This window comes from Elephantulus edwardii, unplaced genomic scaffold (genome assembly GCF_000299155.1).
Source record: "Elephantulus edwardii isolate Elephantulus edwardi_28Jun2011 unplaced genomic scaffold, EleEdw1.0 scaffold00018, whole genome shotgun sequence".
Taxonomy (NCBI): Eukaryota; Metazoa; Chordata; class Mammalia; order Macroscelidea; family Macroscelididae; genus Elephantulus; species Elephantulus edwardii.
The window spans coordinates 4170340-4197073 of record NW_006399768.1 but is presented as its reverse complement, the minus strand read 5'-3'; the positions used below and the strand labels follow the sequence as shown (position 1 = coordinate 4197073).

General features: G+C 36.8%; 1 protein-coding gene across 1 annotated transcript in view; it reads right to left on the bottom strand.

Moving 5' to 3' along the window:
• The window catches only part of GALNTL6 (UDP-N-acetyl-alpha-D-galactosamine:polypeptide N-acetylgalactosaminyltransferase-like 6), a 2113891-nt gene that overhangs the window by 184927 nt on the left and 1902230 nt on the right, over positions 1–26734 (bottom strand). The window contains exon 9 of the mRNA XM_006882210.1: positions 7640–7747. Coding sequence (XP_006882272.1) covers positions 7640–7747 — 108 coding nt within the window. The remainder of the gene's footprint in view (positions 1–7639; positions 7748–26734) is intronic.

The following is a 26734-nucleotide window of genomic DNA, read 5'->3' as shown; positions in this document are numbered from 1 at the left end:
GACGACAAAGCAAGATACTATAATGAAATGTGCAGAGAGCTGGAGTCAGAAAATCAAAAGGGCCGAACTCGCTCAGCGTTTCTTAAGCTGAAGGAGATGAAAAACAAAGTCAAGCCACTGGTGGCAATACTTAAAGATAGTTTGGGTAGAATGTTGAATGATCCAGGAAGTATCAAAAGAAGATGGAAGGAGTACAGAGTCACTGTAACAGAAGGAATTGGCTGACACAGAGGAATTTCATGAAATAAAATATGAGCAAGAGCCTATGGTGATGAAGGAGGAAGTTCAAGTTGCTATGAAGAAATTGGCAAAAAACAAGGCTCCAAGAGTTGATGGCATACCAATTGATTTATTTCAAGAAATAGACGCTTCCCTGGATGTGCTAAGTTGTGCCAGGAAATCTGGAAGGCAGCCAGCTGGCCAACTGACTGTAAGAGATTGATATTTGTTCCCATTCCAAAGAAAGGTGACCCAACAGAGTGTGGAAATTATCGAATAAAATTTTTGATATCACATGCAAGCAAGATTCTGCTGAAAATGATCCAAAAAAGTATGGAACAATATGTCAACAGAGAACTTCCAGATGTGCAGGCTGGATTTAGAAGAGGTCGTGGTACTAGGGATATTATAGTCAATGTTAGAGGGATCTTGGCAGAAAGCAGGGAACACCAGAAGAATGTCTATCTGTGCGTCATTAACTATGCAAAGGCTTTTGACTGTGTGGGTCACAAGCTATGACTGACTCTGAGAAGAATGCGAGTCCCAGAACATTTGATTGTGCTAATGCGAAACCTATACTTGGACCAAGAGGCAGTTGTCAGAGCAGAGCAGGGAGACACTACATGGTTCAAAATAAAAAAAGGGGTCCATCAGGGATGTATTTTGTCTCCATACCTTTTCAATCTGTATGCAGATCATCTGAGACGCTGGGCTGTATGAGGAGGAATGTGGCATCAGAATTGCTGGAAGAGTCATCAACAATCTGCCTTTTGCAGATGACACAACCCTGCTTGATGAAACTGAGGAGGACCTGAAGTACTTGCTGCAGTAGGTCAAGGACTGCAGCTTTCAATGTGGATTGAAACTCAACACCAAGAAAATAAGATTCTCACCACTGGGCCAACTGACAGCATCATTATGGATGGTGAAGAGATTGAGATAGTTAACAGTTTTAGTTTCCTTGGTTCCACAGTCAACACTCTTGGTAACAGCAGCCAGGAAATCAGGAGACGAATTGCATTGGGAAAGTCAGCTGTGAGGGACCTCTCAAGAGTACTGAAGTGCAACGACATCAGGTGGGAGACTAAGGTGCACCTGATCCAGGCTATAGTCTTTGCAATTACGTGCTATGCATCGGAGAGTTGGACAGTGAATAGGGGTGATAGAAAGAGAATTGATGCCTATGAGCAGTGGTGCTGGAGAAGAGTGTTGAATATACCATGGACTGCTAGGGAACAATCACCCTGGAGAGGGTGAAGCCAGAATGCTCCTTGGAATCCAAGATTCTGAAACTTCGTCTGACATACTCTGGGTATGTTGCAAAGAGGAAGTGGTCTTTGGAGAGGCACATCATGTTTGGCGGGTGGAGAGACAGCACAGGAGAGGAAGACCCTCAATGAGATGGATCGATTCTGTGACTTGAGTGGTGGGAATGAGTGTGTTTGAGATGGTGAAGTTGGCACACGGTAGAACGGCATTTAGGGCTCTTGTACATAGGGTCATAGGGTCGCTATGAGTCCCAAGCAACTCGTTGGCACATAAAAACAACAACAACAAGAACAATACATATTTGATTTCTTGTCTTCATATTGTAGATGCTGATTGTGAATCAGAGTGAAATAAAATCATTGACAACTTTAATATTTTCTCCATCTACCATAACGTTGCCTATTTTTTGTATTTTCTTTTATACTGAGATACAATCCATACTGAAAGTTTCAAACTTTGATCTTCTTCAGTAAGTCCTTCAAGTCTTCACTTTCTGCAAGCAAGGTTGTGTAATCTGGGTAATGCAGGCTATTGATGAATCTTCCTATAATCTTGATTTTATTTTGTTCTTCATACCCATCAGCTTCCAAAATTACTTTCTCAGCAAGTAATTAACTATGAGAAAAGATACAACCCTCATGCATGTAATTCTTTATTTTAAACCAAATGTATTCCCTTTGTTCTCTTCAATTACTTACTTCTTGGTCTAAATACATGTATTTCACATAATCCTGATTAAGAGTTTTGGAATTTTCTTTCTTCTCAATGTTATCCAGAATTTAATATGATACACAAAGCCAAATGCCTTTGCATAGTGAGTTAAACAAAACGAAAGAAAAGAAAACAAAACAAAACAAAATAAAACCACCTTTCTGAAATTCTCTACTTTCAGATAGGATCTATCTGGTGTCAGCAATGATTTATTTTGTTCCATGGCCTCTTCTGAACCCAGTTAAAATTTCTGACAGTTCTATGTCAGTACTGTCCAGTTATTTTTGGCCAATCTTAAGAAATACTTCACTTGCATTTGATATTAATAATATCAAATATTTAATCTCTAAATTCTCTTGAGTCACTTTTTTTGTATATTGAGAACAAATATGGATCTCTCTTCTAGCTGGTTGGCCAGGTAGCTGTTTTCCAGTTTAGTTTTTTTTTTTCCCATTATGTTGTTGTTGTTGTGTGCCATTGAATTGTAACCAATCCATAGCTGACCATCCGGTGGGCTTTCAGAGGCAGTTAATTACATGGGAGATTGCCCATCGTGCTTCTATGAAGCAGCTGGTAGATTCAAACTGTTTCCCTTTGGGATTGCAGTACAGCTTCTTGCCACTAGGCCACCAGTCGAGACAAATGAAAAAAGATTTTGCAACAAGATTTCCACCTGGTTTTGTTGGTTTGCTTATGTAAAATGTTTTTATTGGTTTGCATACAATAACTCATTTCAACTGTGTTTCTTTCATATATATTGTATTTTATACAATCTTTCATTTACATTGTGTTTCATTAAATCATTTACACTATATATTATACAACCAGTCGGTCACTAATGATCACCTGTTTTAATTTCTTCTAAAATATTTTATTCCAATACTATCATAAAATATTTATAAACCCTATACAAAGTTACTCTATTAAATGGAGTGGAAAATGTCATTTTTATGCTATTTTAAATTACATAATGGTTATACACTGTTCTGAAGGGAGCTCTGGAGACATAGTCTATAGAGAATTGTGCTGCTAATTGGATGGCAAAGCCTCTCTGACAGTTCGATCCACTTGCTGCCGTGAGGGGAAAAGACGGGCCACTTCCTTCCATGAGATTTAGAGCCCCAGAACGCCAACGAAGGATTAGCTATGAGTAGGTTCCAACATTACAGCAGTGAATTTGAGTTGAGTTTTTTAAGTGGAATGAATTTAACTTCATGCTTTTTGTTTTTTCCCATTTATTTATACTGAGCAGAAATTTACCTCAAAACGGACTGTGGCACTGGTTTTTCCATGTGAGAATGAAAGTTTTAAAAACTTGTTAATTAAATTGAGGTATTTTTGTGTTATTGTTAGTGGTGTTAATTGCAGTTACTTTGTGAGTTTATGTAGAATGGAACAGAACACTGGTTTTGTGTCAACAACCTCAAGATCGTTGGTTCCCATGCAATTACAATCTCTGTAAACGCAGGATCAATTATGAGTCAACTCTGATTTGACAGCAAATAACACCACCATTTTCAACAATAAAATGATTCAAATTTACAGGAATAAAAGATCGTTGATATGCTTGATTCCACTGTCATAGCTATTGTGCTAATCCACCTAATAGAGCATATCCCCTTTTTTATTAATTTTTACGAACATTTACAGAGATTTTGGATTTCCATTCATTCATTGTTGCACTTTTCTCCCCACCCACTCCACCCCCACCCCCGTTCACTCTTCTCCTTGAAAAGCAAAAGAAAAATTCCTTCATTGGTATCCCCGCCCCTCACCCCGAGTATACTCCACTCAGCAACCTTCATTCTGGACCCTTATGATAATCATAATGTCCTAAAATATAATGCTTTTAAACTGTTCCCTCCCTCATTGGTTTCAATGCAGTATACATAATTCATTAAGTTTTTCTCCTTCTTACCCCAACCCTGATGTCAGTCCCATTCTACAGCAGTGGCACTAAGAGCATATGCTTTTATTTCACCAGTATAATAACCTTTTCCAGCAATTGCTCTTTCTGACAGTATACCCTGGGGAAATGAGCCAAAGTTTCACCATCTTTGCTTCCAGAATATTTTCATGTAGGATTTAAGTTAAGACTGGTTTCTTTGTTCTTTTAGTAGTCCGAATTATATTGAATATTCGTCACCAGTGCTAGTTTGAATACATAATTTCTCCTGTCTTCGTGTCTTTCAAACAGAAAAGACTAAAGAAAGTCACAGCTATGGTATTACCAGCCTTTCCTCTGTAAATATATTTTTTTTAAAAATACATGCCTATCTTTGATCTGAGCAATAATTTGTTATCTTATTTTGTTTTCTAATAGTCACATATGACACCAGAATATAATGCTAGGCAAGTAGAAGACACTGAATAATTGATGAGTTTCATTTAGTTCTAATAATACAAATTGACATATTGTTTAGAGGACTGTAGGCTGTATGTATAGTTGTGTGTGTGTTTGTGTGTGTGCATGTGCAGACACAGAAAAATGTGTTATTTGCATATTTGTATAAATGAGAAACATACAATTTTTAAAGCATTAAGGCTTCTTTATCTAAAAGAAAACAGGCTTTTCAAATCTGTCTTCATCTCTGTTTCCTAATGAGGCTGGGAAGATTAACTACCTATCAAGTACATAGAGCCCCACATCTCTAGTGTGTCATCATTTCTGATGATTTGTAATAATGTACAGTGGAGTAAGGTAGTTGAGGTTCTCCCACAAAATATTGGAATTGTTTTTCATTTTAATACACTTCCTTTATTTAAAAAAATCATAAAATGTTCCTTAGAATGACAGTTGAGTCTCAATATTTATGACTCTCTGATTGCTCTAGCAGTTATTTATAAAAACGAGTGCACAAGTAAAATGTAAGCGGAAAAGATTAAAATTCAGAATTATAAACTTTTTTCATTTATATGGATACTCAGTTCTTGCCTGGAAGTTTTATGTGTCAATCTTAGTTTTCATGTGTTTGACGATCCTTGAAAAAGTACGTAATTTCTTCTTTGAAAATATATGAACAGTTTAAGTTTTTTAAAACACTAGCCTTTGAAACAGCATATTCTACACTCCTACCATCTTCCCCTGCACCATTTTATGTCCTGCTCTTGACTAAATACCAGGCACACACACCATCCATCTAAGAAATGAATGATTCCGTTTGGGGCACATGCTGGGGAGCATATGACTAAATGAAAGAAGATAAATGACAAAAAATCATTATCTTTGGGATATTTAAATTGAGTATGATTTATTCTATTTAAATGACTGATTAGTGATATGTGCTCAAAATTGTTCAATCATTTTTGAAGATTTTTTTGTTTTCTTGAATAAGTTTTCAGATTCATACGCCTTAAGCCTAAATTATGTATTAAGTGCAGTAAGACTAAGTTACGCTAAATTCCTTTACCTCAAATGCAGCTCTTGAATTACTTTATGATTTTTGTGATTGGTCTTTTCTTGAAATAGTGTATTTATTATCTATCTATCTATCTATAATGCAGCTCTTGAATTACTTTATGATTTTTGTGATTGGTCTTTTCTTGAAATAGTGTATTTATTATCTATCTATCTATCTATCTATCATCTATTATCTATCTATTGATCTATCTATTATAAATTAATATATTATGCTGCCTCTAATTTGTATTTAGTGAAGAGGCATAAGAGGAATAATTTTACTTTCCTTTTATGGTGAAGTTAATGTAAGCTCATTACTAGAAACTCTTACTGCTGTAATAGAGGTTATGCACGTAGCTATGGCTTAGTTTGTAGCAAGTTGCATTGCCAACTCAAAGGGTGCACATCTCAGGCAGTTTAAATTCACCAGCAGTCCTAAGAAAGAAAAATGGAGATCTGACGGAGGGTCCCTATGAGTTGGAAGTGATATGATTGCAGAGAGATTGAATTTTACAGAAAAATCAACATTGTTAATCAATATATTGAGAAAGGAGTAAGGAAGATGTTCCTCCTGCTCCCTCCACAGAAAATACTTAAATTTTGGTATAAAACCCAAGGTTCACAGCATTTTCTTAATTTATATTTTCCTGATTTGTAACTGCTTTCAAGAATTATTTATTGAGTGCTACCATATAGGTCCGTAGTTGCTGTGATTCTGAACACTGTGACACTGATGTGTTAAATGTGAGAATGGTTACCCATGGTGGACAGTGTTTGGTGGAGCTCCCCGATTCAAACAAGCTTGGAAGCAGGAGTGGCATCCACTTCCAAAAGAGCTTGTGTTTGGAATCCGTGTGAACCTGGAGAAACTATGAAAGTTATACAAATATTTTGGTCTATCGTTTATAGGGTCTCTATGAGTCATCTATGACTCAACGGCACTTAACAACAGAACCAGACATAGTTTCAGGTGTAGGGCATAGAGCAGCAAATAACACAGAGAAAAGACTTATGAGATTTATATTTGTTTGAGTCCTGAGAAACAAGATTTTTAAAATACTTGTTATGTGAGATTATTGAGTTTTATAAAAAAAGTACTTGAACAGTTACATATGTTACAGCTTTTCTGTTAAAACAAAAAAAACCAAAATGAATAATTCAGGATTAAAATCCTTGGAGCAGTATTGTGCAAAAGACTGTAGTTTTTTTAAAAAAAATCCTTTTTATTGATTTGACTTCTGAGTAGAAGCAAGTACATATTATCTTGAATTAAACTGACCCAACTAGGAAGAAAGTAACATAGAAACTTTAAAGGAACTATCAAGATTGCCTGTGGAGAATATTGTAAGCATGTTCTCAGCAACTATTAAATGATTTCCAAACATACAAGGCAAATAGTGAAATGCAAAGAAGAAATACCTCATTGCAGCTGGTCCAAGAGGAAGGTTTTATTCAAAACAATATAAAAAACAAACTAATAGTCAATTTTAGAAATTTAAGGAAAAATTAAGACTTTATGCATTGCTAGCCCTACTCACAGAAGTGAAAGTTCAGTCATCTATTTCCCATTGGCCCATCCATTTCCTATTTACCTCTTTCTCCATCTGACTTGTATGGATCTGGTTACAATTCATGTAGCAATAAAGAATGGTATGTCTGTTCAGAAGGCCTCTCACTTTGCTGGTTTCCCCCCACGCCCCCATTTATATAAATGTGATCACTAATTTATTCATTTGAAAAATGAAGGACACCAAGCTCAGACAATAGTGGTGAGTATTGAATATGATGTAAGTAAAGATATGCTGAAAAACTAAGAAATAGCATCATAATTAATGCTTCTTTAAGGAATGGAAATAAAACCCCTGAGATACTCAAGGTCTTTATATATACAATAACTTATCAAATGCTACAGCAGGTGGCAGAGTTCTTATTTTGGTCAAATGTCCAATTACGCCTCAAATCATAATATGTGTGAGGGTGACTGTTCTGTCTGTGGAGAGTTCTAGCAAACCCACCCTTTTCTGATGCCCAGTTACTCACTCTTGCCAGGCTGGTCCCAGATGGAACTTTATAGGGGACATATTTTCTGTAGATGTGACCAACTCTAGAGCATGGAACATCAAACATTTCTCCTCCACACATCCAAACCTAAGGAAAGAAAATTTGGAAAAAAAAAACAACAACAAAAGAGAACTGTGAATTTGTGGATAGAAAAATTATTAGCAAAGTTTTTAAAAGATATTAAAATGTGATACATTTTCAAACCAATATTTTTTTAATAAATGGCTAACCCAAGAAGAAAACCATGATTTATTCTAGGTTTTTAAAAGCGTATATCAAAACTCAAGTTCAGTAACATTTTTTTTTTTACTTTATTATTTTGTGTGTGTGTATAGTCAAATCAGATCTGACAGGTACAGGAGTATATTGCCCCTCCTTCTCCAGCAGAGCATCTGGTAGATTTGAACAGTATACCTCTGGGATTGCAGTGCAGCTTCTTGCCACCAGGCCACCAGAGCTCCCTTTAAAACTCAAGTTCAGTAACATTTTAAAATCAAGTTGGCATTTGCCTTTTCATTTTACTCTTGTAGTCAAGTGGTAAGAAGCTGCACTGTGAACCTGAAGGTGTGAAGTTCATATTCACCAGATGCTCTGAGAGGAAAAAGATGAGTAGTCTCCTCTAGTGTGATTTACAGCGTTTGACTACCAGCATGGGGGTCCACTCTGAGTTGGTCCTGACTCCACAGTACATAACAATAACAACAAAATAATTCTATGACAAATACTACATTGGGTCATTATTTAATTTTCATATATCTTTTTTTACATAGTGCTTCAAGTCCTTTTCAGTTTCAGCAAGCAAAGTTGTGTAATCTGCATAACTTAGGTTGTTGATGACTCTTCCTCCAATCCTGATGCCACATTCTTCCTCATAAAACCCAGCTTCCTGAATTATCTGTTCTGCATATAGATTGAAAACCATGGAGACAGGATGCCCTTTTATCATGATTTTTCACTTAGACTTTATCCTGGATTGTATAATGGACTTTACCCCATAAAAGAAGGAACAATCAATACATAAATTCAATCTTTATATTTGCTAGATAGTTAACTACTTTAATTTTCAGAAAAATAATGAAGAGTGTTAGATATACATCTTGTTCTAAAATACAGTCAGACCTCAGTATACACAGAAAATTGAATCCAGGTCCTCACAGATATGAAAATCGAAGGACTCTTGTTATTTAAAATGCGTAGTATTTACATATCATCTATGCATGTTCTCCTGTAAACTAGTTATTAAAATCTGTGCTGTCAAGTCAAAGGCACATGTTTCAAATGTACTTGCTGCTTCATAAGAAAGATGGACAATTTCCTCCAGTACAATTCACTGCCTCTGAAACCCAACTGGAGGGTCAGCTGTGACTTGGTTCTCATTCGAGGGTGCTCAACATAAACAAGATTATTTATAATATGTAGTACAATATAAGTAGCATTTTTTGCTTCCTTTTAGCCTCTGAGGGATGGCTATGAACACTTAATTTCTTCCATCTCCCAATACTTGTTATTCAAGGTTGGTTTAATCCAACCAAGGTTGGTTGGATGCAGAATCCACAGATACAAAAAGCCTATTACAAAATACCAAAATAGAGAATGAGAAATTTTTTACTTAGCTTACACTTACCTCCCTATTGATTTTTTTTTTAAAATCATTTTAGTTTTTGTATAGCAGAACACACATAATTTTAACAGGTTTCTACATATGCAATACAAAGACACTGTCTATCAACATTCTTTGAACTGTACAACCTTATACCCTTTCTTTTTTGAGTTGTTCCTCTAACAGTAACATAAACCAGGAGGGCAGTTGCCTCTCAGTTTCTTATCTTTCCAGTTGTTAATGTCCATTTAATCCCCAAACACTGGATTTTAAAAGACCATGATGCTCAAGTGCTCAAGGTGATCAAGTAAACATACTCTTTACTAATTAATTTAAACTACTGTTCTCACCTCTGAGCCAACAGGCAACATCATGGTAGATAGGGGGCGGATAGTAAATTGTCACCAATTTCATCTTACTTCTATCCACAATTCAGCACCCTTGGTATCAGCAGTCAGGAAATCAAAAGACATTGCACTGGGGAAATCTGTTCTACAAGACCTCTCCAAAGTGCTGAAGAGCAACGATTTCAGTTTAAAGACTAAAGTGTACCTGTGCCAACCCATGGCATTTTTAATTACTTGCTATGCATCTGAAAGTTGGGCACCGATTAAGGATGCGAGATTAAGAATGGATGCCTTTGGATCGTGGTGTGGAGAATAGTGTGGGCTGCTGGAAAACACACAAGTATGCCTTGAAAGGAACACAACCAGGTTGCTCCTTAGAAGCAAGGATAATGAAACTGAGTCTTATATGCCTTGGGTATGCTGATAGGAGGGCCTAGTATTACTGGGGAAGGTGGAGGGTCAGTGATGGAGATGAAGATCTTCAGCACAATGGATTGACACAGTGACTATAACATTGGACATAAGTATATTGGAAATGATGAGGATAGCATGGGGTAGGGCAGGGCTCAGTTCATTTATTTTCATGGAACTCTGTGAGATGTTGTTGACATGCTGGCTTGTAAAAGAACTGTTCAGTTTTAAGAAGACTTATTAAGAAGGAGATTTTTAAAAAAAAATTAAGTCTTTACTATTATCCCAGTTTTGTGAGTGCTTTAATTTTATTTTACCAAGAAAAATGATATTCCAAGTGAAACTGGTTGAACAAACACCAATGAAGGATGTAGGAACCCCTAGGGAAGGCAATGCAATTCTTTACAAACATTCAATTTCTTTAAGTGAATTCAGGTACTGTTACTCATGGTACCAATTTCAACCTAATGGGATGCTTAGCAAGACATCAGAGATACATGTAGATGATATGAAGTTTGTAGAAGCAATAAACATCCTAAATACAGTGTTAACATCTCAATATATCCGAAGGGGCTAGAGACGTGTAAGATTAAGCATAAAAATCCCAAAAGTAAGGAACTGTTCTAGAATAAAAAAACCCAAACAAATATAAAAAGTAACTCTTTTAGAACAAAATGGTATGAAGAAAGATTGAGTAACACCAATAAAAAAGAAACCAACAAAGCCCTCAAATGCATTGTTTTCAAGTCAAAACCAACCCAAAGCTGACCTTCCATTGTTTGTTGTTGTTATGTGCCGATTAGTCTCCTGCAACTCACAGTGACCCTATGTACAACAGCCCTAAACCCTGATCTTATCCCTTGCAAATCTTGTTGTCTCTGACACACCTATCCCCATTATCACAGTGAAGGAATCAATCCATCTCTTTGAGAGTCTGGAAATCTCAAAGAAAACTGATGTGTTCAAACTGTCTTTGACTTAGCTTTGGATAAAGAATAGAATTAACAGATGATTCTAATAACAAATGCTCACTTTTTTATATACAACTAACACTGTAAGTGTATATTAAGTATTCATAAAGGGTTCATTAGGGTTTATTGACTAGACAAAGGTATTTGACTGTATGAATCACCCAAGTTATGGCTAACATTGAGAAGAAATAGAAATCCCAGAGCACTTAATTGTCTTCATGTGAAACCTATACTTAGGCCAAGAGGTTGCTGTGTGAACAAAGCAAGGGAGAACTACATGTTTTAAAATTAAGAAGAGAATGGGTCATTGTTGTATTCTCTCTTCATACGTATTCAAAATATGCTGAGCCAATTATTAGATACACACACTCTGGGAAGAAGAATGTGGCATCAAGATTGAAGACTAATCAATATTTGCATCATGCAGATGACACAACCTGCTTGCTGAAACTGAGGAGGATTTGAAGCATTTGTTGCACAAGATCAAAGAATACAGCCTTCAATACAGATTGCATCTCAACGTCAAGAAAAAAAAATTATCACTGAACCTATAGGCAACATCATGATAGATGGAGAAAAGATTGATATTGTCAACAACTTCCTCTTACTTGAATCAACACCTTTTGTACCAGCAGTCAGGCAATCAGATGTATTGCACTAGGAAAGTCTGTAGTCAGGAACCTCTTCAAATTATTGAGGAGTAATGATGTCAGTTTGGTGATTAAGGTGAGTTTGATTCAGGTCTTTGGTCTTTCTGATCACTTGCTATGGATTTAAGAGAGTAACAGAAAAAGAATTGATGCCTTTGAGCTGTAGAGTTTCAGAAGACTACCAAACATCCCCATTGACTTCCAAAAGAACAAACAAATATGTCTTGGAGGTAGTGCAGCCAGAGTGCTCCTTGGAGGTAAAGATGATGAAGCTTTACCTTATATATTTTGAGCATGTTGCTAGGAGGGCCTTGTGGAGAGACATGATGCTCAGAAAGGTGGAGGATTAGAAAAAGAGAGGAAGACCCTCACCCAGGTGGATTGACACAGTAACTGCTGCAAAGGGCTCTTGTGTTTCAGGAAGTGTGAGGATGGCACAGGACAGGACAGGGTTCAGCTCTATTGTTTATAGGATTGCTATGGGTCACACCTGGCTCGATGGCACTTAATAACTACATAAAAATATACATTGTGCATGGATTATTTTATTAAATACTCATAAACCAATGACAGAAACTGTACAGGTAGAGAAAGGAATGACTGTGTAGAGTGGAGAGGTAACTTGTCTAAGTACATATAAATGGGAAGAACTGAAATTTGAATCCTATTAGGAATTGCTAGTGCTTTACATGTAGCACTACTGGCCAAAAGGTTGGTGGTTTGAGACCATCAGTCACTCCATAGGAGAAAGATGATCGGTCTCCTTCAATAGAGGCAGATAGCCTTGGAAACTGATGGAGGGTCACCATGAGTTGACATTGATTTGTTGGCAGTGAGTTTGTTTTTTGACTTGTTTTGTCAAGAGTCATTGGATGGTTGTTGTTATATACCATAGACTGCACTACAACTCATAATAAACCTGTGAACAACAGATTTGAACTTTGCCCAATCCTGCACTATCCTCACAAATTCCAACATTTTTGAGCCCATTTTATTGTCACTATGTTAATTCCTCTGTTGAGTTTCTTCCCCTTATTCTCTGATCTTACACCTTTTCCAGCAGGTTGTCCTTTTACTAGGCTGGCCTCTCTTGCCAATGTGCCCAACATAGATGTGATGGAGTTTCATCATCTTTGTTGCTAAGGAGTACCCTGGTTACACTTAATTCTAAAAAGTTTATTTGTTCCTTTGACAAACCATGGGATATTCAATACTTTTCTCCAAAACCACAATTCAAAGGTAATCATTCTTTGTGCTTATTAATTGTCTAACTTTTAGATGAACAGCAAGCAACCAAAAATATAATGATTTTGATCATTACCTCTCACACATTGGCAGACTAGACAGGTAGCAAGTGAGAACTATTGTTTTGATCCCTGTGTGGTACAGATAGTGAATTCAATTGGCTGATATCTAAATGGCTGCAGGCTTCCCAGATTTGCCTACAAAGAACTATATGGTGAACTATTCAAAAAAATTAATCACTGAAAAAATTATTAAGAGTAAATTTCCTACATTTTATTTCTCGTTTCTTTTCTCTCTCAGCTTGAATGAAAGAAGATGGCACAGAAGATAACTGAGTACTTAGATTTCAGAACCACGAAATGGATGATCCCTAGGTTCCTTAAAAGTTTGGTGAACTAGAACAAGATCTTCTCCCCAAACCTCATTGTGACAGAAGAACCAGGGAAATGATAAAGATGTAAAAATCTTGGTAAAAAAATCGATGCAGACTATATTTTGGTTTTATAGTCATTTATTTATTTTGATATTCAAAATAAAATATGAAAACTACAATAAAATCTGACAAAGCTGCAATCTGTATAATGTGGAAATATACCAGAGAAGGAAAGCCCAAATCTTGTCCACTAACACAGATGATAAAATCCTTATAAGATTGTAACTTGTCAAAGAAAGAAAACTTATAAGATCCATATTAATAAGACAGTACCGTCAAGTTCAGGCTCCTACAGATTACATTAAAAGTATTTGAGAGAATAATTTCTTATTTCCGCATTTTAGAGAGAAGATATGCAAGTAAGTGGGCAAGAGAAGAAGACGTAAGAAATAGGATGGAAAATTACCTGAGGTAATTCTGTGTATAATAAATGTTTGTTCTGTGTATAATAAATATGTATGGTGCATTACAGGTTGAGCTCTTGAATGAGAAGTTGGCAGTTTGAATCTACCAGGTCTTCTTTAGAGAAAGACGAGCAATATCTTTCCATAAAGATTGTTGTTGTAGTTGTTGTTATGTGCCGTCAAGTTGCTTGCGACCCTATGTACAACAACCCTAAACCCTGCTCTACCCTGTGCCAATAGCACTGCCTCTGACACAATCATCCCGATTACCCCAGTCACTGAATCAATCCCCTCTTGCGCTGTCCCTCCACCCTCCCAAGCATGATGTCTCTTTCCAAGGACCTGTCCCTTCTTACAACATGTACAAAGTATGTCAGACAAAGACCCAGAATTCTTGCCTCCAAGGAGCAGCCTGTTTAACTCTCTCCAGGATGAATCTGTTTGTTTCTTTTGCAATCTATGGCATCTGACCTCAGCTGTGATATTTTCAGCTGCTATATGTGCATATGAAAGGAAGAAAATGAATAAAGAAAAGCAAATAAGAATCATTATCATTGAATTGCAATGTTGGCAAAGAATACGGAATATAACATGAAACCAGACTGCTTCTTTGAAACAAGGATGGTGAGTTTTTTTATCATCACTGTTTGCAGATGTTTTCAAGAGAGGCCAGTTCTTGGGAGAGGAAACCATGCTTAGAAAAGTAGTGGGTCAAAGAAACAGAAGAATATTCTCAATGAGATGGACTGACACAGTGATGTAACAATGAGTTTAAATACAGTGGAGATTATAGGATGACATAAATTGGGCAATGTTTTGTCTTGTTTGTTATGCATAGGGCTGCTATGAGTTGGAAGCAAGTTGACTGTGCTAAAAGAAATTTCATCATCAGTTATTTAGCACATATTAGATACTTAATAAATATTTACTGAGTAATTAATATGGCCATCTCTCATTTCAATTATGCCTCTACTTCTTATGTAGGGCACAAAGACTTTTCCTATTTGAGTGTTACTTTATACAACCTGACTCACCTTGATTTATTTCATAAACACTGTCATTTTCCCCTCATCTTTTGCTATGTTTTCTCACAAACAATTTATACCTTCTTTATTTGTGTGCCAACCACTCCTTTGTTTCAATAGGTATTTTCACAAACACCTCAGGAAGGGAAGATCAGCTGGCAAACAAATGTGGAAGGTATAGTCTATTTGTGTAAAAAATAGAGTATTAGTTCTATACCAGAGATATTACCTTGCATTTTTTTCCTCCTGTCAGTCTTTCAACATCAATACCTGTTTCAGTAGAAATAACAACATCTTGATGCAGTAGAGAGAGATGTTTAGGAAAGCATGTGTTTAGAAAACTGTTGTGACATTTGTCAAATTCAGTATGTGTTCTGAAAAATGTGATTTATATTTGTAACAGACATTCTTGTTAGTACAATGCAATGACAATCTATAAAAACTATGATGTCAGAGTATCTAATTCTTCGAGACAAGTTTTAGATTTACTAATAACATGTCTTCTTTTGACAACATAAATATATTAAAGCAATGCTATTTTATCCATGAATAAGCACAGGGCACATTTCTCATAATGTAGTTTAAATTGACTGGATAATTAAATGCTTGCTTTATTTTTTTTAATCGCCTTTCAATATATGCTGCAAACTAGAATTTAGATCTATAAAGAATGTTAAATTGAAAGAAATCTTAAAATTACACTACTCATTTAAAATGTGAAATTAATTTCAGTAAGAAATTGATTGTCAGGAGGATAATGAAGAAACTTTATTGTCAGGTACAAGATAAAAAATAATAAATAATGTGGAAATAGTGGTCTAAATTTTCAAAACCATGCTTATTAAAGCATTCCTTTCCATACTCTTCTGTCTTTCTAATATTATCTCTCCAGCTCTTGCTATTTCTTTTAAGCTGTACAAGTTGTGTTTCACGACAGCTCAAATAAACTAGTATCTTTAAGGGAGAAAGATGTGCAATCTCCTCTAGGGTGATTTACAGCCTTGGAAATCCAATGGACAGTCGTTATAAGTTGGTTCTGACTCCATAGAAACAACTTTTTTTTAAATTGCTTTGTTTAGTTTCCTTTCTATTCCTCTGAGATGCATATTACCCTCCCACATGCATCAGTGCTGGGCTACATACTTCTGCTTAGAATTTTTTTTCCAGAACTCTTCACTGCTAAATCCCTCATCTCGTCAATGAGTCTTTCTCAGAAAGTCTTCCATTACTGCATCCTCAGTTCTTATCATCCTATATTACGTGGACAGAGCACTCACCATTTCTAACACAGCAGAAAATTAATTTATTTATACTGCTATTCTCCTTCTCCCAAACTTAAGGATCATTATTTTGCTTATTAAGTAATGCATCATAAGAACCTAGAACAAATTCTTCCATGTTTGTTGACTGAATTAATAAGTGAATGGTTTGATGTTATAAAATAAGGTAAATTCCAGACATCTCAATTATTTAATGCACTCTGGTGGCCTAGTGAGTATTCAGTGTGCTGCCTCCCAAAGTATGTGGTCAGAATTCACCAGTGGCTCAAAGGTAGAATGATAGACAGTCTCCTTCCATGTGATTTACACCCTCTGAAAACCTGCTGGAGGGTCAGCTGGGAGTTGATATTGACTCAGTGGCAATTAATTAGTTAATGATAAATCCACTTATTGTAAGTAGATTCTGAGTCATAGTGACAAAATGGGACAGAAAAAATTTTTATAGGGTTTCCAAAGTTGTAAATAATTTTTATTTAATTGCTAAGTTACACATAAAGAGCCCTAAAATGGCACACAATAAATGCTTTTGAATGGTAGTCGTATGATATATAATTTGCTTAGTGGACTACCTCTATTCTTCTGCTATATTGGGGGCAATGTAGGGTAGCTCTTGTGTACTTTAGGGAGCTCTGGTGGGCTAGTGGCACGAATAGCAGCCAGTCCTGAAGGGATGCGGTTTGAATCTATCTGCTGCCCCACAAGAGAAGGTTGGGCAACCTCCTCTCATGTGGTTAACTGCCTCTGAAAACCCTCTGGAAGGGAAGCTGGGTCGGTTCCAACTCTACAGTATACAACAACATTGTGTACTACATGTTGCTTTGTATGAGAGACGTCAAAGCGTATGACATCATGAAAGTTTGTGAAAGTGTGTGGAGGGGAGATAGGAATTGCATTAGCTGTTACTTATCTTAGATAGGAATTATCTTAGCTGTTACTCTTGCACTTAAGAAAGGTAAACAGTGTCATGGAGACCAATTCACATTGGACTTGTGTGTTGTAGGGTATTGATCTTGAAGAGTAGAAAAATAAAACCCCTAAACTGGAGAAGAGTATTCAATATATCATGGACCACTAAGAGAACAAACAAGTTCATTCTGGAGATGGTAAAGCCAGGCTGCTCCTTGGAGGCAAGGATTCTGATGCTTTGTCTGACATGCTTTGGACATGTTGCAAGGCAGAATCAATCCTTGGAGAGGGACGTCATGCTTGGGCAGGTGGAGGAACAGCATAGGAGAGGAAGACCCTTCATGAGATGGATTGATTCAGTCACTGAGGTAATGAGGATAGTTGTGTTGGAGATATGCACAGGATAGAGCAGGGTTTAGGGCTGTTGTACATAGAGTCACTATGAGTCACAGGTGACTTGACAGCACACAACAATAACAACAACAACAACAAACTTCTAAAGTTAATATCTGAATGCACTCTGGAAGTTTCTATAAAATTATCACAGAGATTTGAGTGAAAGACTTGAAAGTTAAGTGGTGTTTTTTGGGGGAGGAAACTTTCCATATAAACAGCTCTTGGACTGGTGAACAAACTGATTTACTTTAAATAAGCTTACACAACAGAGCAATATTGTAGTTAAAGGTTGTCTGATTTTTCTTGTTAAGGAGAAACAGCAACAGAAAAATTTGGAAAGAATGTCAACATTAGGAAGATTATTTCACCAGGAAGTCAAATTGACCTTAACACAGAGACTGAGTGTTGTGCAAATTTTCACATCTTTCTCATTTTATAACTATATATAAAAGGGGAAATAAAATTCAATAGGGGATTAGGAAAATGCCGTCAGACATAAAAGAAGTAACAACTGGGAGGAATTCATACCTACTGTTAGGCTTATATCTAATAGACATAAAATTTAACTTGAAAATGTTGTTTCACCTGAGGTACCTTTTGTTGGGTAATTGAAATGAATCTCAGACTGGCTTGTGAGACATTTAGCAGCTGTTTATGTTTACCTTTGAGTTTCTGAATGGGTTTAGAATCATTTTAATATTTTCTTTGGAAGATCAATTCTGGGCATGTTGAATTAAAATGGATATTTTTATGTCACCTATACTGAATATTGTAAGCAAAAATATCCCATAGGAACAATTCTGGACATTTTCTTGTGTATCTAGAGGTATATGGTGTGCCATAAAAAGGCTTCTGTCACATTTTAGACAAAAATATATCTACCATTTGTGATACTTTGCAGACTCAGGAGTGACAAGATGTCTTTAACATAGCTATCTCATAAAAACAATGACTAGGTATATAAAATATTTTAATATCATCTTTAGCATGAAAAGGATTTCTAATGAGGATATTTTATAAGATTGACTTTACTTTTAACAATACTATTTGTACAAAGTATTATCACAATAGCATATAAAGATAGCTTAAGGGGGAAAAATGCACTCCTAAAATGAAATTGAATTGTACCTTCTAGGGAGATAAAGAAACTATTTTAAAGGTATAAATGAAATGCTGTAGAATATCTTGAGTGTTTAGACAACTATGAAGAATCTTAAAATGAATATTTATTGAAATAATAGGCCCTTTGCTGGTGTCCTTGAGACAAGACTCATATTGAGAATCAAGAATATTAGAAGTTTGCAAGATCAGGAACTGAGTGAGATAGAGGAGCAGAGAAGCTGGTTTTGGGATCTTAGCCCAGACTCAGACCTCTTGCTTTTTGGATCCTGATGTTGTTAGCTGCCATTAAGTTGTCCTCAACTTATGGCAACCTCATATACAACATGACACAACCCTGTAGATCCTGCACCCTGCCCATGCCTGGTTGTGTTTGGATCATGTGAATTAGAGTGTATTTATTGGCTGACATTTGGAAGTAGTTCAGGAAGACATCCCACCCACAATATACAAGAAAGCAACCTCACAGGGGAGTGGAGAAGTAGTGAGTGGATAGAAGTGAGTGGAAGCCTAAGCCATCAACTAGGATTGGCTAGGGGTAGGGGTGTGAGATGCTGGAAGGGCAAGGAGAGGGAACTGAGCTGGGTGCTGGCAGAGCAGGGGTAAGGATAGGAACAAGACACATACACCTCAGGGGATGGCAGGCAGGACCAACACCTGAACAGTTAATTGAATAATGAGAAAGGTCTCTCATCTGCTCTTTTAGACAAAATCCTTGCATTATAGTAGAGCATCCAAATTAAGACATATATTATGGAGAAGACTTTGTCATCCACTCTCGGAATGAGAGTCCTCAGAAAACTCTATGTACAATGGAGAAAATTTAGAGTGGACTAGCCGATATAGTACCAGAAGAGGAACCTACTCACTGAGAGTTACAGAGGAGGAGAAACCGTTGCAAACAGACACTAATGATTAGAACACGAAATGTGAGAAGTGTGAATGTAAGAAAATTAGAGATAGTTAAGGAATAAATGGAATTCATAAATATTGGCATACTAGACATTGGCGATAGGAAATGGGTTGATATGGGACATTTTGAATCAGATAGTCATATGATCTACTACACTGGAGATGAAAAGGTGGGGAAAAATGGAGTTGCTTTCTTGGTTAAAAGATCATGTCTAGATCCGTACTGAATTACAATGTTGTGAGTGACAGGATAATATCCATATGCATACAAGAAAGACCTGTTAACACCATTATCATTCAAACGTATGCACCAACAACCAGGGCCAAAGAGGAGGATATAGGGGACTTCTAACAACTTTTGCAGCAGTCCAAAATCTACACATGAAACCAAGATACTTTAATAAAATGAGTAACTGGGATGCAAAAGTTAGAAATAGGAAACAAGGATCAATAGTTGGAAAGTATGGACTTGGTGACATAAATGAGGCTGGAGACAGAATGATAGAATTTTGTACAATCAATGACCTATTCATTGTAGACAACTTTTATAAGAAAAATTACAGGCAACTCTGCCCATGGACTTTACCTGATGGTCTACACAGGAATCAGACCGACTGTATCTGCAGAAGAAATTGCTGAAGAAGCTCAGTATCAGTTGTGAAAACTAGGCCAAGTGCTGATGAGATGGATATTGGCTAAAAGCAAAAATTACCAGATTTTCTATCTCTATTCCATTGATGATGAAAAGCCATTTGATTATGTGGGTCACAAAAAATTGTGGCTAACCTTGAAAATAATGGGCATCCCAGAATACTTAATTGTGTTCATGCAAAACCTATACTCGAATCATGAAGCAATAGTTAGAACAGAGCAGAGAAACACTGCATGGTTCAGGATCAGGAAAGGTGTGTATCAGGGATGCATCCTATTTGCATAGCTTTTTAATATATAGGCAGAACAGATCGTTCTGGAAGCTAAACTTTAAAGAGGAATCTGGCTTCAGGACAGTAGGAAGATTCATCAACCACCTGTGTTATGCAGATGACACAACCTTGCTTGCTGAAGCTTAAGGGAACGTGAGGAGTTTGCTGCAGAAGTTCAAGAACTGTAATCTTCAATATAAATTGAAACTTAACATAAAAAAAAACAACGATTATCACCACTGGACCAATTAGCGGCTTCATGATGGATGAAAAAGAGGTTGAGATTGTTGACAAATTCAGCTTGCTTGGTTCTACAATCAATACTCTTGGCACGAGCAGTAAGAAAATCAAAAGTTGAAATTGCATTGGTTAAGTCAACTGTCAGAGACCTCACAGAGGACTGAGGAGAAACCACGTAAGTCAGGAGACTAATATGTGACTGATCCAGGCCATGGTCTTTGTAATTACTTGCTATGCATCAGTGAGTGGAAAATAACTAAGGATAATGGAGAACAAACAGGTCTGCCCTGAAGAGGGTGAAGTCAGGCTGCTCCCTGGAGGCAAGGATGTCTAACATACTTTGGGCACATAGCACATAGCCAGGAGGGACCAGGCCTTGGATAAGGACATGATGCTTGGAATGGTAGAGGAATGGTGCAGGAGAGGAAGACCCAGAAAGAGATGGACTGAATTAGTGACTGGAGAAATGGGATTAAATCTCTAGGAAACAATGAGACTTCCTCAGGATAGGGCAGATTTCAGAGTTAATGTATTTAGGGTCGCTATGAGTGACAGGCAACTTCATGGCAGATAACAACAACAGTCTATCTTAATCTGGAAGTACCACCGAAGCCTTTTCAGCATCACAGCAACTTGTCAGCCTCCACTGATAGATGAGTAGTGGTTAATCATGACTTGCACTGGATGGGAATTGATGCACTGGATGGAAATTGAATCCAAGCGTCATGTCACTATTTTGTAGCGACAGCCACTACAAATGTCTGGACTGTATAACTCCTGGAGCACTTCCTACAATGCTATTGAATGACTGCTAGATGAACATGACTGAGGAAAATGAACTACAGTGTGGACCAGATCTGTGGAATAGAGTCCACAGGTGACATCCATTCACAAATTGCCCATTTTCTCTTCTAGAGGGTTTTCTAGAGGACAAAAACCCCATCTTTAGCTTAGATGTTCTGGGCTGGTTTGCATTTCCTGTCTCTCTCCTTCTATTATTCTCTGTTGACTTTCTCCTTAATCTAACAACTCTCTGCATTTAATTTTCTTTAAAGGCTCAATTGTTTGATTAATCTATGTTCAAATTATGTAAAGTCGTCAAGGAAGGAGAGAACCCAGTTCAGGCCAAGAAAGGCAATTTATCAAGGAGAAACTGCCAGGCTGGCTTTAAAGTAGAGATCAGCCCCTACTTAAAATGAGAGAGGGGTTTTATATTGTCTTACAAGGAAATTAGGAAAGGGGGTGTTCACAGCTGTGTTTTTTTTACAAGACAGGGAAGTAGGCTGGGGTCTCAGATCACTGTTCTTCGGAAACAGAGGTAGAACAGTTTCACATACTTAACAGAAAGGAACAGAGCCACAGTTGCTGCTTCTTGCAGTGGCTATTCTGGGATAGGAAGGGAGAGCAGCTCTGCAGCCCTAACAAAATATTTATAACAACATTATTTCAGTGAGTTTTTATTCATTTTTATTCATTTCTTTTTAGAGTTTATATATGAAAAATCTTAAAGCCCATGTAAATATATACTAACATGTAGGGTTAGTTCTATTTCAGAGCTTTCCTAACCATCTTATCTAAAGCCCTACCACCCATCTGTCAGTTTGTTCCATCATAGTGGCTTGCTTATTGCTATGATGCTTAAGGCTGTGTCTTTGCTATTTTCCATACTAGCAGGGTCTCCCATGGTGGACAGGTTTAAGCAGAGCTTCCAGACTAGCACAGACTAAGAAGAAAGGTCTGATGGCCTAATTCTGAAATTTAAGAATGAAAACTCTATGTATAAGGACAAAATGTGATTCTATATAGTGCTGGAAGATGAAAGGAATAACTCAAAACACAACTATAGAAGAACTGCCTCCTTATAGTGTATAGACATTAATGATATGGGTGGTCTAATGCCTCAGAGGCCTTTGCTTGCTAATGTGGTATATGTCAAAATGAAAAGTAATAACTGCACAAACATCTGTTAGCAAATTGAAACAATAAAAATTTAAAATAGAATGCTTAAAGATTGATATTCTAGATGTCAGTAAAGTGAAATAGACTTGTATACACCATTTTTAAATCAGATAATCATATGGCTTACTATATTAGATAAAATAAATAGAAAATAGAATAAAATAAATAGAAAAGAAATGATGTTCTATACGTAGTCAGAAAGGATGTTTCAAGATCTATGCTGAAGTAAAATTTTGTCAGTGGTAGATTACCATCTATATTCCTATCAGAAATATCAGTTAAATGATTATTCCTCAAATTTATGTACCAAATACAAATGCCAAAGATGAAGAAATACTACATTTTCACAAATTGTAACAGTCTGAAAATTACTAACTGTGCAATGGAGATGATAAATTATTGGTCATTAGAATGCTAAAGTTGGGAATAAAGAAGGATCAACAGTAGAAAATATGGTCTTATTGATAATGATGCCAGAGATCACATGATAGAGTTCTGAAAGACTAATATTTATTGAAAATGCTTTTTTTCAATGACACAGTTGATGACTATATATGACTATATTCGTGGACCTTCAGTCTTACGACCACATGAAAGGTTGGAAGGGATCCTTTTCCAACTCAGACTTCAGCTGAAGCATTGCAGCTGACAGATGGCAGCCTTGCGAGGCACTTGACTGAGGATCCTAGTAAAACATGCTGGTCTTCTGAGTCACATTCATGAGCTTAAAATATTACTAAATTTCTGAAAACTTGTGCCATAGTATTACTGTTGTTGTTAGGTGCTGTCAGTTGAATAAGACTCATGGCTGTGAACCTTGTGAACAACACACCTGAACCCTGTTTTATCCTGCACCATCCTTCTTATCTGTGACACAGATGAGAACATTGCTGCAAGAGTTGTGTCAATCCATTTGGTTGATGGTCTTCCTCTCTTTCGCTGACCCTCTCGCTTTCCAAGAATGATGTTCCTCTCCAGGGAATAGCCCCTTCTAACAATATAGCCAAATCATGTGAGACTAAGCTTTGCCATCCTTGCCTCCAAAAAGCACTGTGGCTTCACTTTCTCTGAGACACATCTGTCAATTCTTCTGGCAGTCCTTGGGATATAAAGCACTCTTTTTCATCATGAATATAGTCGATTTAGGTTTTCTTGGTTTCAGAGGTCATTTGAAGTTCAATATCAAGGAGACAAAGATTCTCACCACTGTGACAATTGGCAGCACAATGAAAGATGGGGAAGAGATGGAGGTTGTTATCAAATACAGCTTGTTCGGCTCTACAATCAACACTCTTGGTACCAGCAGTCAGGAAATCAAAACACTAATTGCATTGGGAAAATCTGCTGTTATGGACCTCTCCAGAGTGCTCAAAAGCAACAATATCTAGAGACTGAGGTGCACTTGACCCACACCATGGTCTTCACAATTACTTGTTATGCATCAGATAATGTATAAGGATGACAGAAGCAGAATAGATGCCTTCAAGTTGTGGTGCTGGAGAAGACTTGAACATACAGTGGACTGTCAAGAAAACAAATAGGTCTGTCTTAGAGAGAGTGAAACTGAAACTCTCCTTGGAGGCTAGGATTTTGAGGCTCTGTCTCATAAACTTTGGACACGTGGCCAGGAGAGACCGGTCCTTGGAAAGGGACATCGTGCTTGAAAGAATGGAGGGATAGTGCAGGAGAGGAAGACCTTGGATGAGATGGACTGATAAAGTAACTGGGGCATTGGGTGTTGGTGCGTCATAATTAGTGAGGCTGGTTCAATCCAGGGAAGAGTTCAGAGCTGCTGTACATAGGATCACTATGGGTCACAAGCAACTTGACAGAACATAACAAAGACAACAACATATTATATCAGTTGGTTTTTATTTAAGCCTCTTCTTTAGAGTCAATAAGACCTCATGGAGGGCCTTTGTATTTAAAAGTCTATTATTATATTTTTGAAATCATTCTTCTAAGCGGTACAGCACTATTTTGTCAATTAGTGGTACTAAAGTAATCTGGGCTTTCTGTGATAAGGAACCTTGTGTCATTGGTGTGCCAAATGCCATAACAGTTGCCCATGGTGGACAGTGTTTTGTGAAGCTCCCATTTTAAGACAGTTTTGGAAGCAGGAGTGGCATCCACTTTCTAAAGAAGGTGACTCTGGAAACTCTATGAACTTTGAAAAACGAAGCTATAAAAAGGCTTCAAGTCTTCTGTTCATAGGGCTGCTCTGAGTTATGCTTCAACAACAATAGCATATTAACCATTCCATCATGCAATGTAAACTTTAATTACACAGAACTGTATAAACTAACCCTTTACAGATATTTCAGTTCTCTTTAAATGTATGTTTCCACACCTCTACCCCCAGCTCCCAATATAGCTTTAAGATTATATATTTGAGGGTTTTGTATTAAGGTCAAATAACCATTTTCATTTAACTATCTGAACTATCTATTCATACATTCAGTATTAACTACTTATATTTGGCTATTAAGATAAGCTTTCTCATTTCCAGTTTGAAGAATGATTTTATAAGTTATTTTATATGTCCTGGCATTTATTAATAGCTTATTATTAAGTTTATTTTTATTTTCCATTTAAGAGAGGAATTTGGGTGTTAGCTTCTTTCTGTTCTTTTTCTGTTTGTTTAGGTATCTAAATGTAGATAATTGTCTATTAATTATTGAGGTTTGTTATGTACTGTAACAGTTGTGTGTATAACTTTATTGTCTGTAATTATTTTTAAAATTATTTCTTTTTAGTAAGTATGTGGATTAAAACAAATTGTGGCTAAACTTGAGAAGAGTGGGAATCCAGAATATTTGATTTTGCTCATGTGAATCCTATACTTGGACCAGGGAACAGGTTTTAGAACACAGAAAGGAAATACTTTATGGTTCAAATCTGGAAAAGAATGTGTCAGGGAAGCATCTTGTTTCCATACCTTTTCAATCTGTATGCAGAACAGATCATTCATGAGGCTGAACTTTATGAGGAGAACTGAGGCATCAGAATTGGAGGAAGACTTATCAATAATCTGCGTTATGACAATGATACAACCCTGCTGGCCAAAACTGAGGAGGACTTGAAGTGTTTGCTGCAGAAGGTTAAGAACTTTAGTCTTCAGTGTATATTGAAGCTCAACATCAAGAAGGCAATGATTCTTACCACTGGGCCAATTATTAGCATCATGATAAACGGAGAGGAGATTGAGACTGTTAACAGTTTCAGCTTGGTTCCACAATAATCACTCTTAACATCAGCAGTCAAGGAATCAAAAGATGAATTACATTAGGGAAATCCACTGTCAGGAACATCTCCAAAGTACTAAAAAGCAAGGATGTCAGTAGAGACTAAGGTGCGCCTAATCATTTGCTTTGCATCAGAGACTAAGGATGACAGAATAGTAATTGATGCCTTTGAATTGTGGTGCTTGAGAAGAATATTGAACATACAATGGACTGACAAGAAAACAATCAGGTCTATCTTGAAAAGGGTGAAACAAAGTTGCTCTTTAGAGGCAATTGTTTTGAAGCTCCATCTCACATACTTTGGACATGTTGCCAGCATGTCATGCTTGGAAGTGTGGAGGGACAGTAGAGGAGAGGAATACTCTGCATGAAATATATTTTACAATAACTGAATGAGGGAAGGTTTGTTGGAGACAGTGAGACTGACTCAGAAAAAGGAGGGATTCAGAGCTATTGTACATGAGTCCCAGGTAACTCAATGGCTCATAAACACCAACAACATTTGTATTTATTTTACTGAGTCTATCCTACCTGAATTTCAAAACCGAGGTCTTGGACAGGACTGGAAGAGCTCTGGGAAGATATCAAGAATATCATCCAGGGAGAAGGAAAAGACTATTACAAAGACAGAGGAGGAAGAAAAGACCGAGATTCATGTCAGAAGAAACTCCAAATATTGCACTGGAGTGCTGAGAATCAAAGCAAAAAGAAGAAAGCAAGATATTAAAGAATTGAACCGAAGATTCCAGAGGGCAGTGTGTGAAGACAAAATGAAGTATTACAATGAAATATGCAAGGAGCTGAAGTCAGACAATCAAGAGGGCTGATCTCAGCATTTATTAAGCTCAAGAAACTGAAGAACAAATTCAAACTTCGAGTTGCGATACTTAAGGATGCTTTGGAAAGAATATTAAATGATCCAGAAAGCATTAAAAGAAGATGGAAAGAGTATACCCAGTCATTGTACCAAAAGGAATTGGTGGACACAGAAGAATTTCATGAAACAAC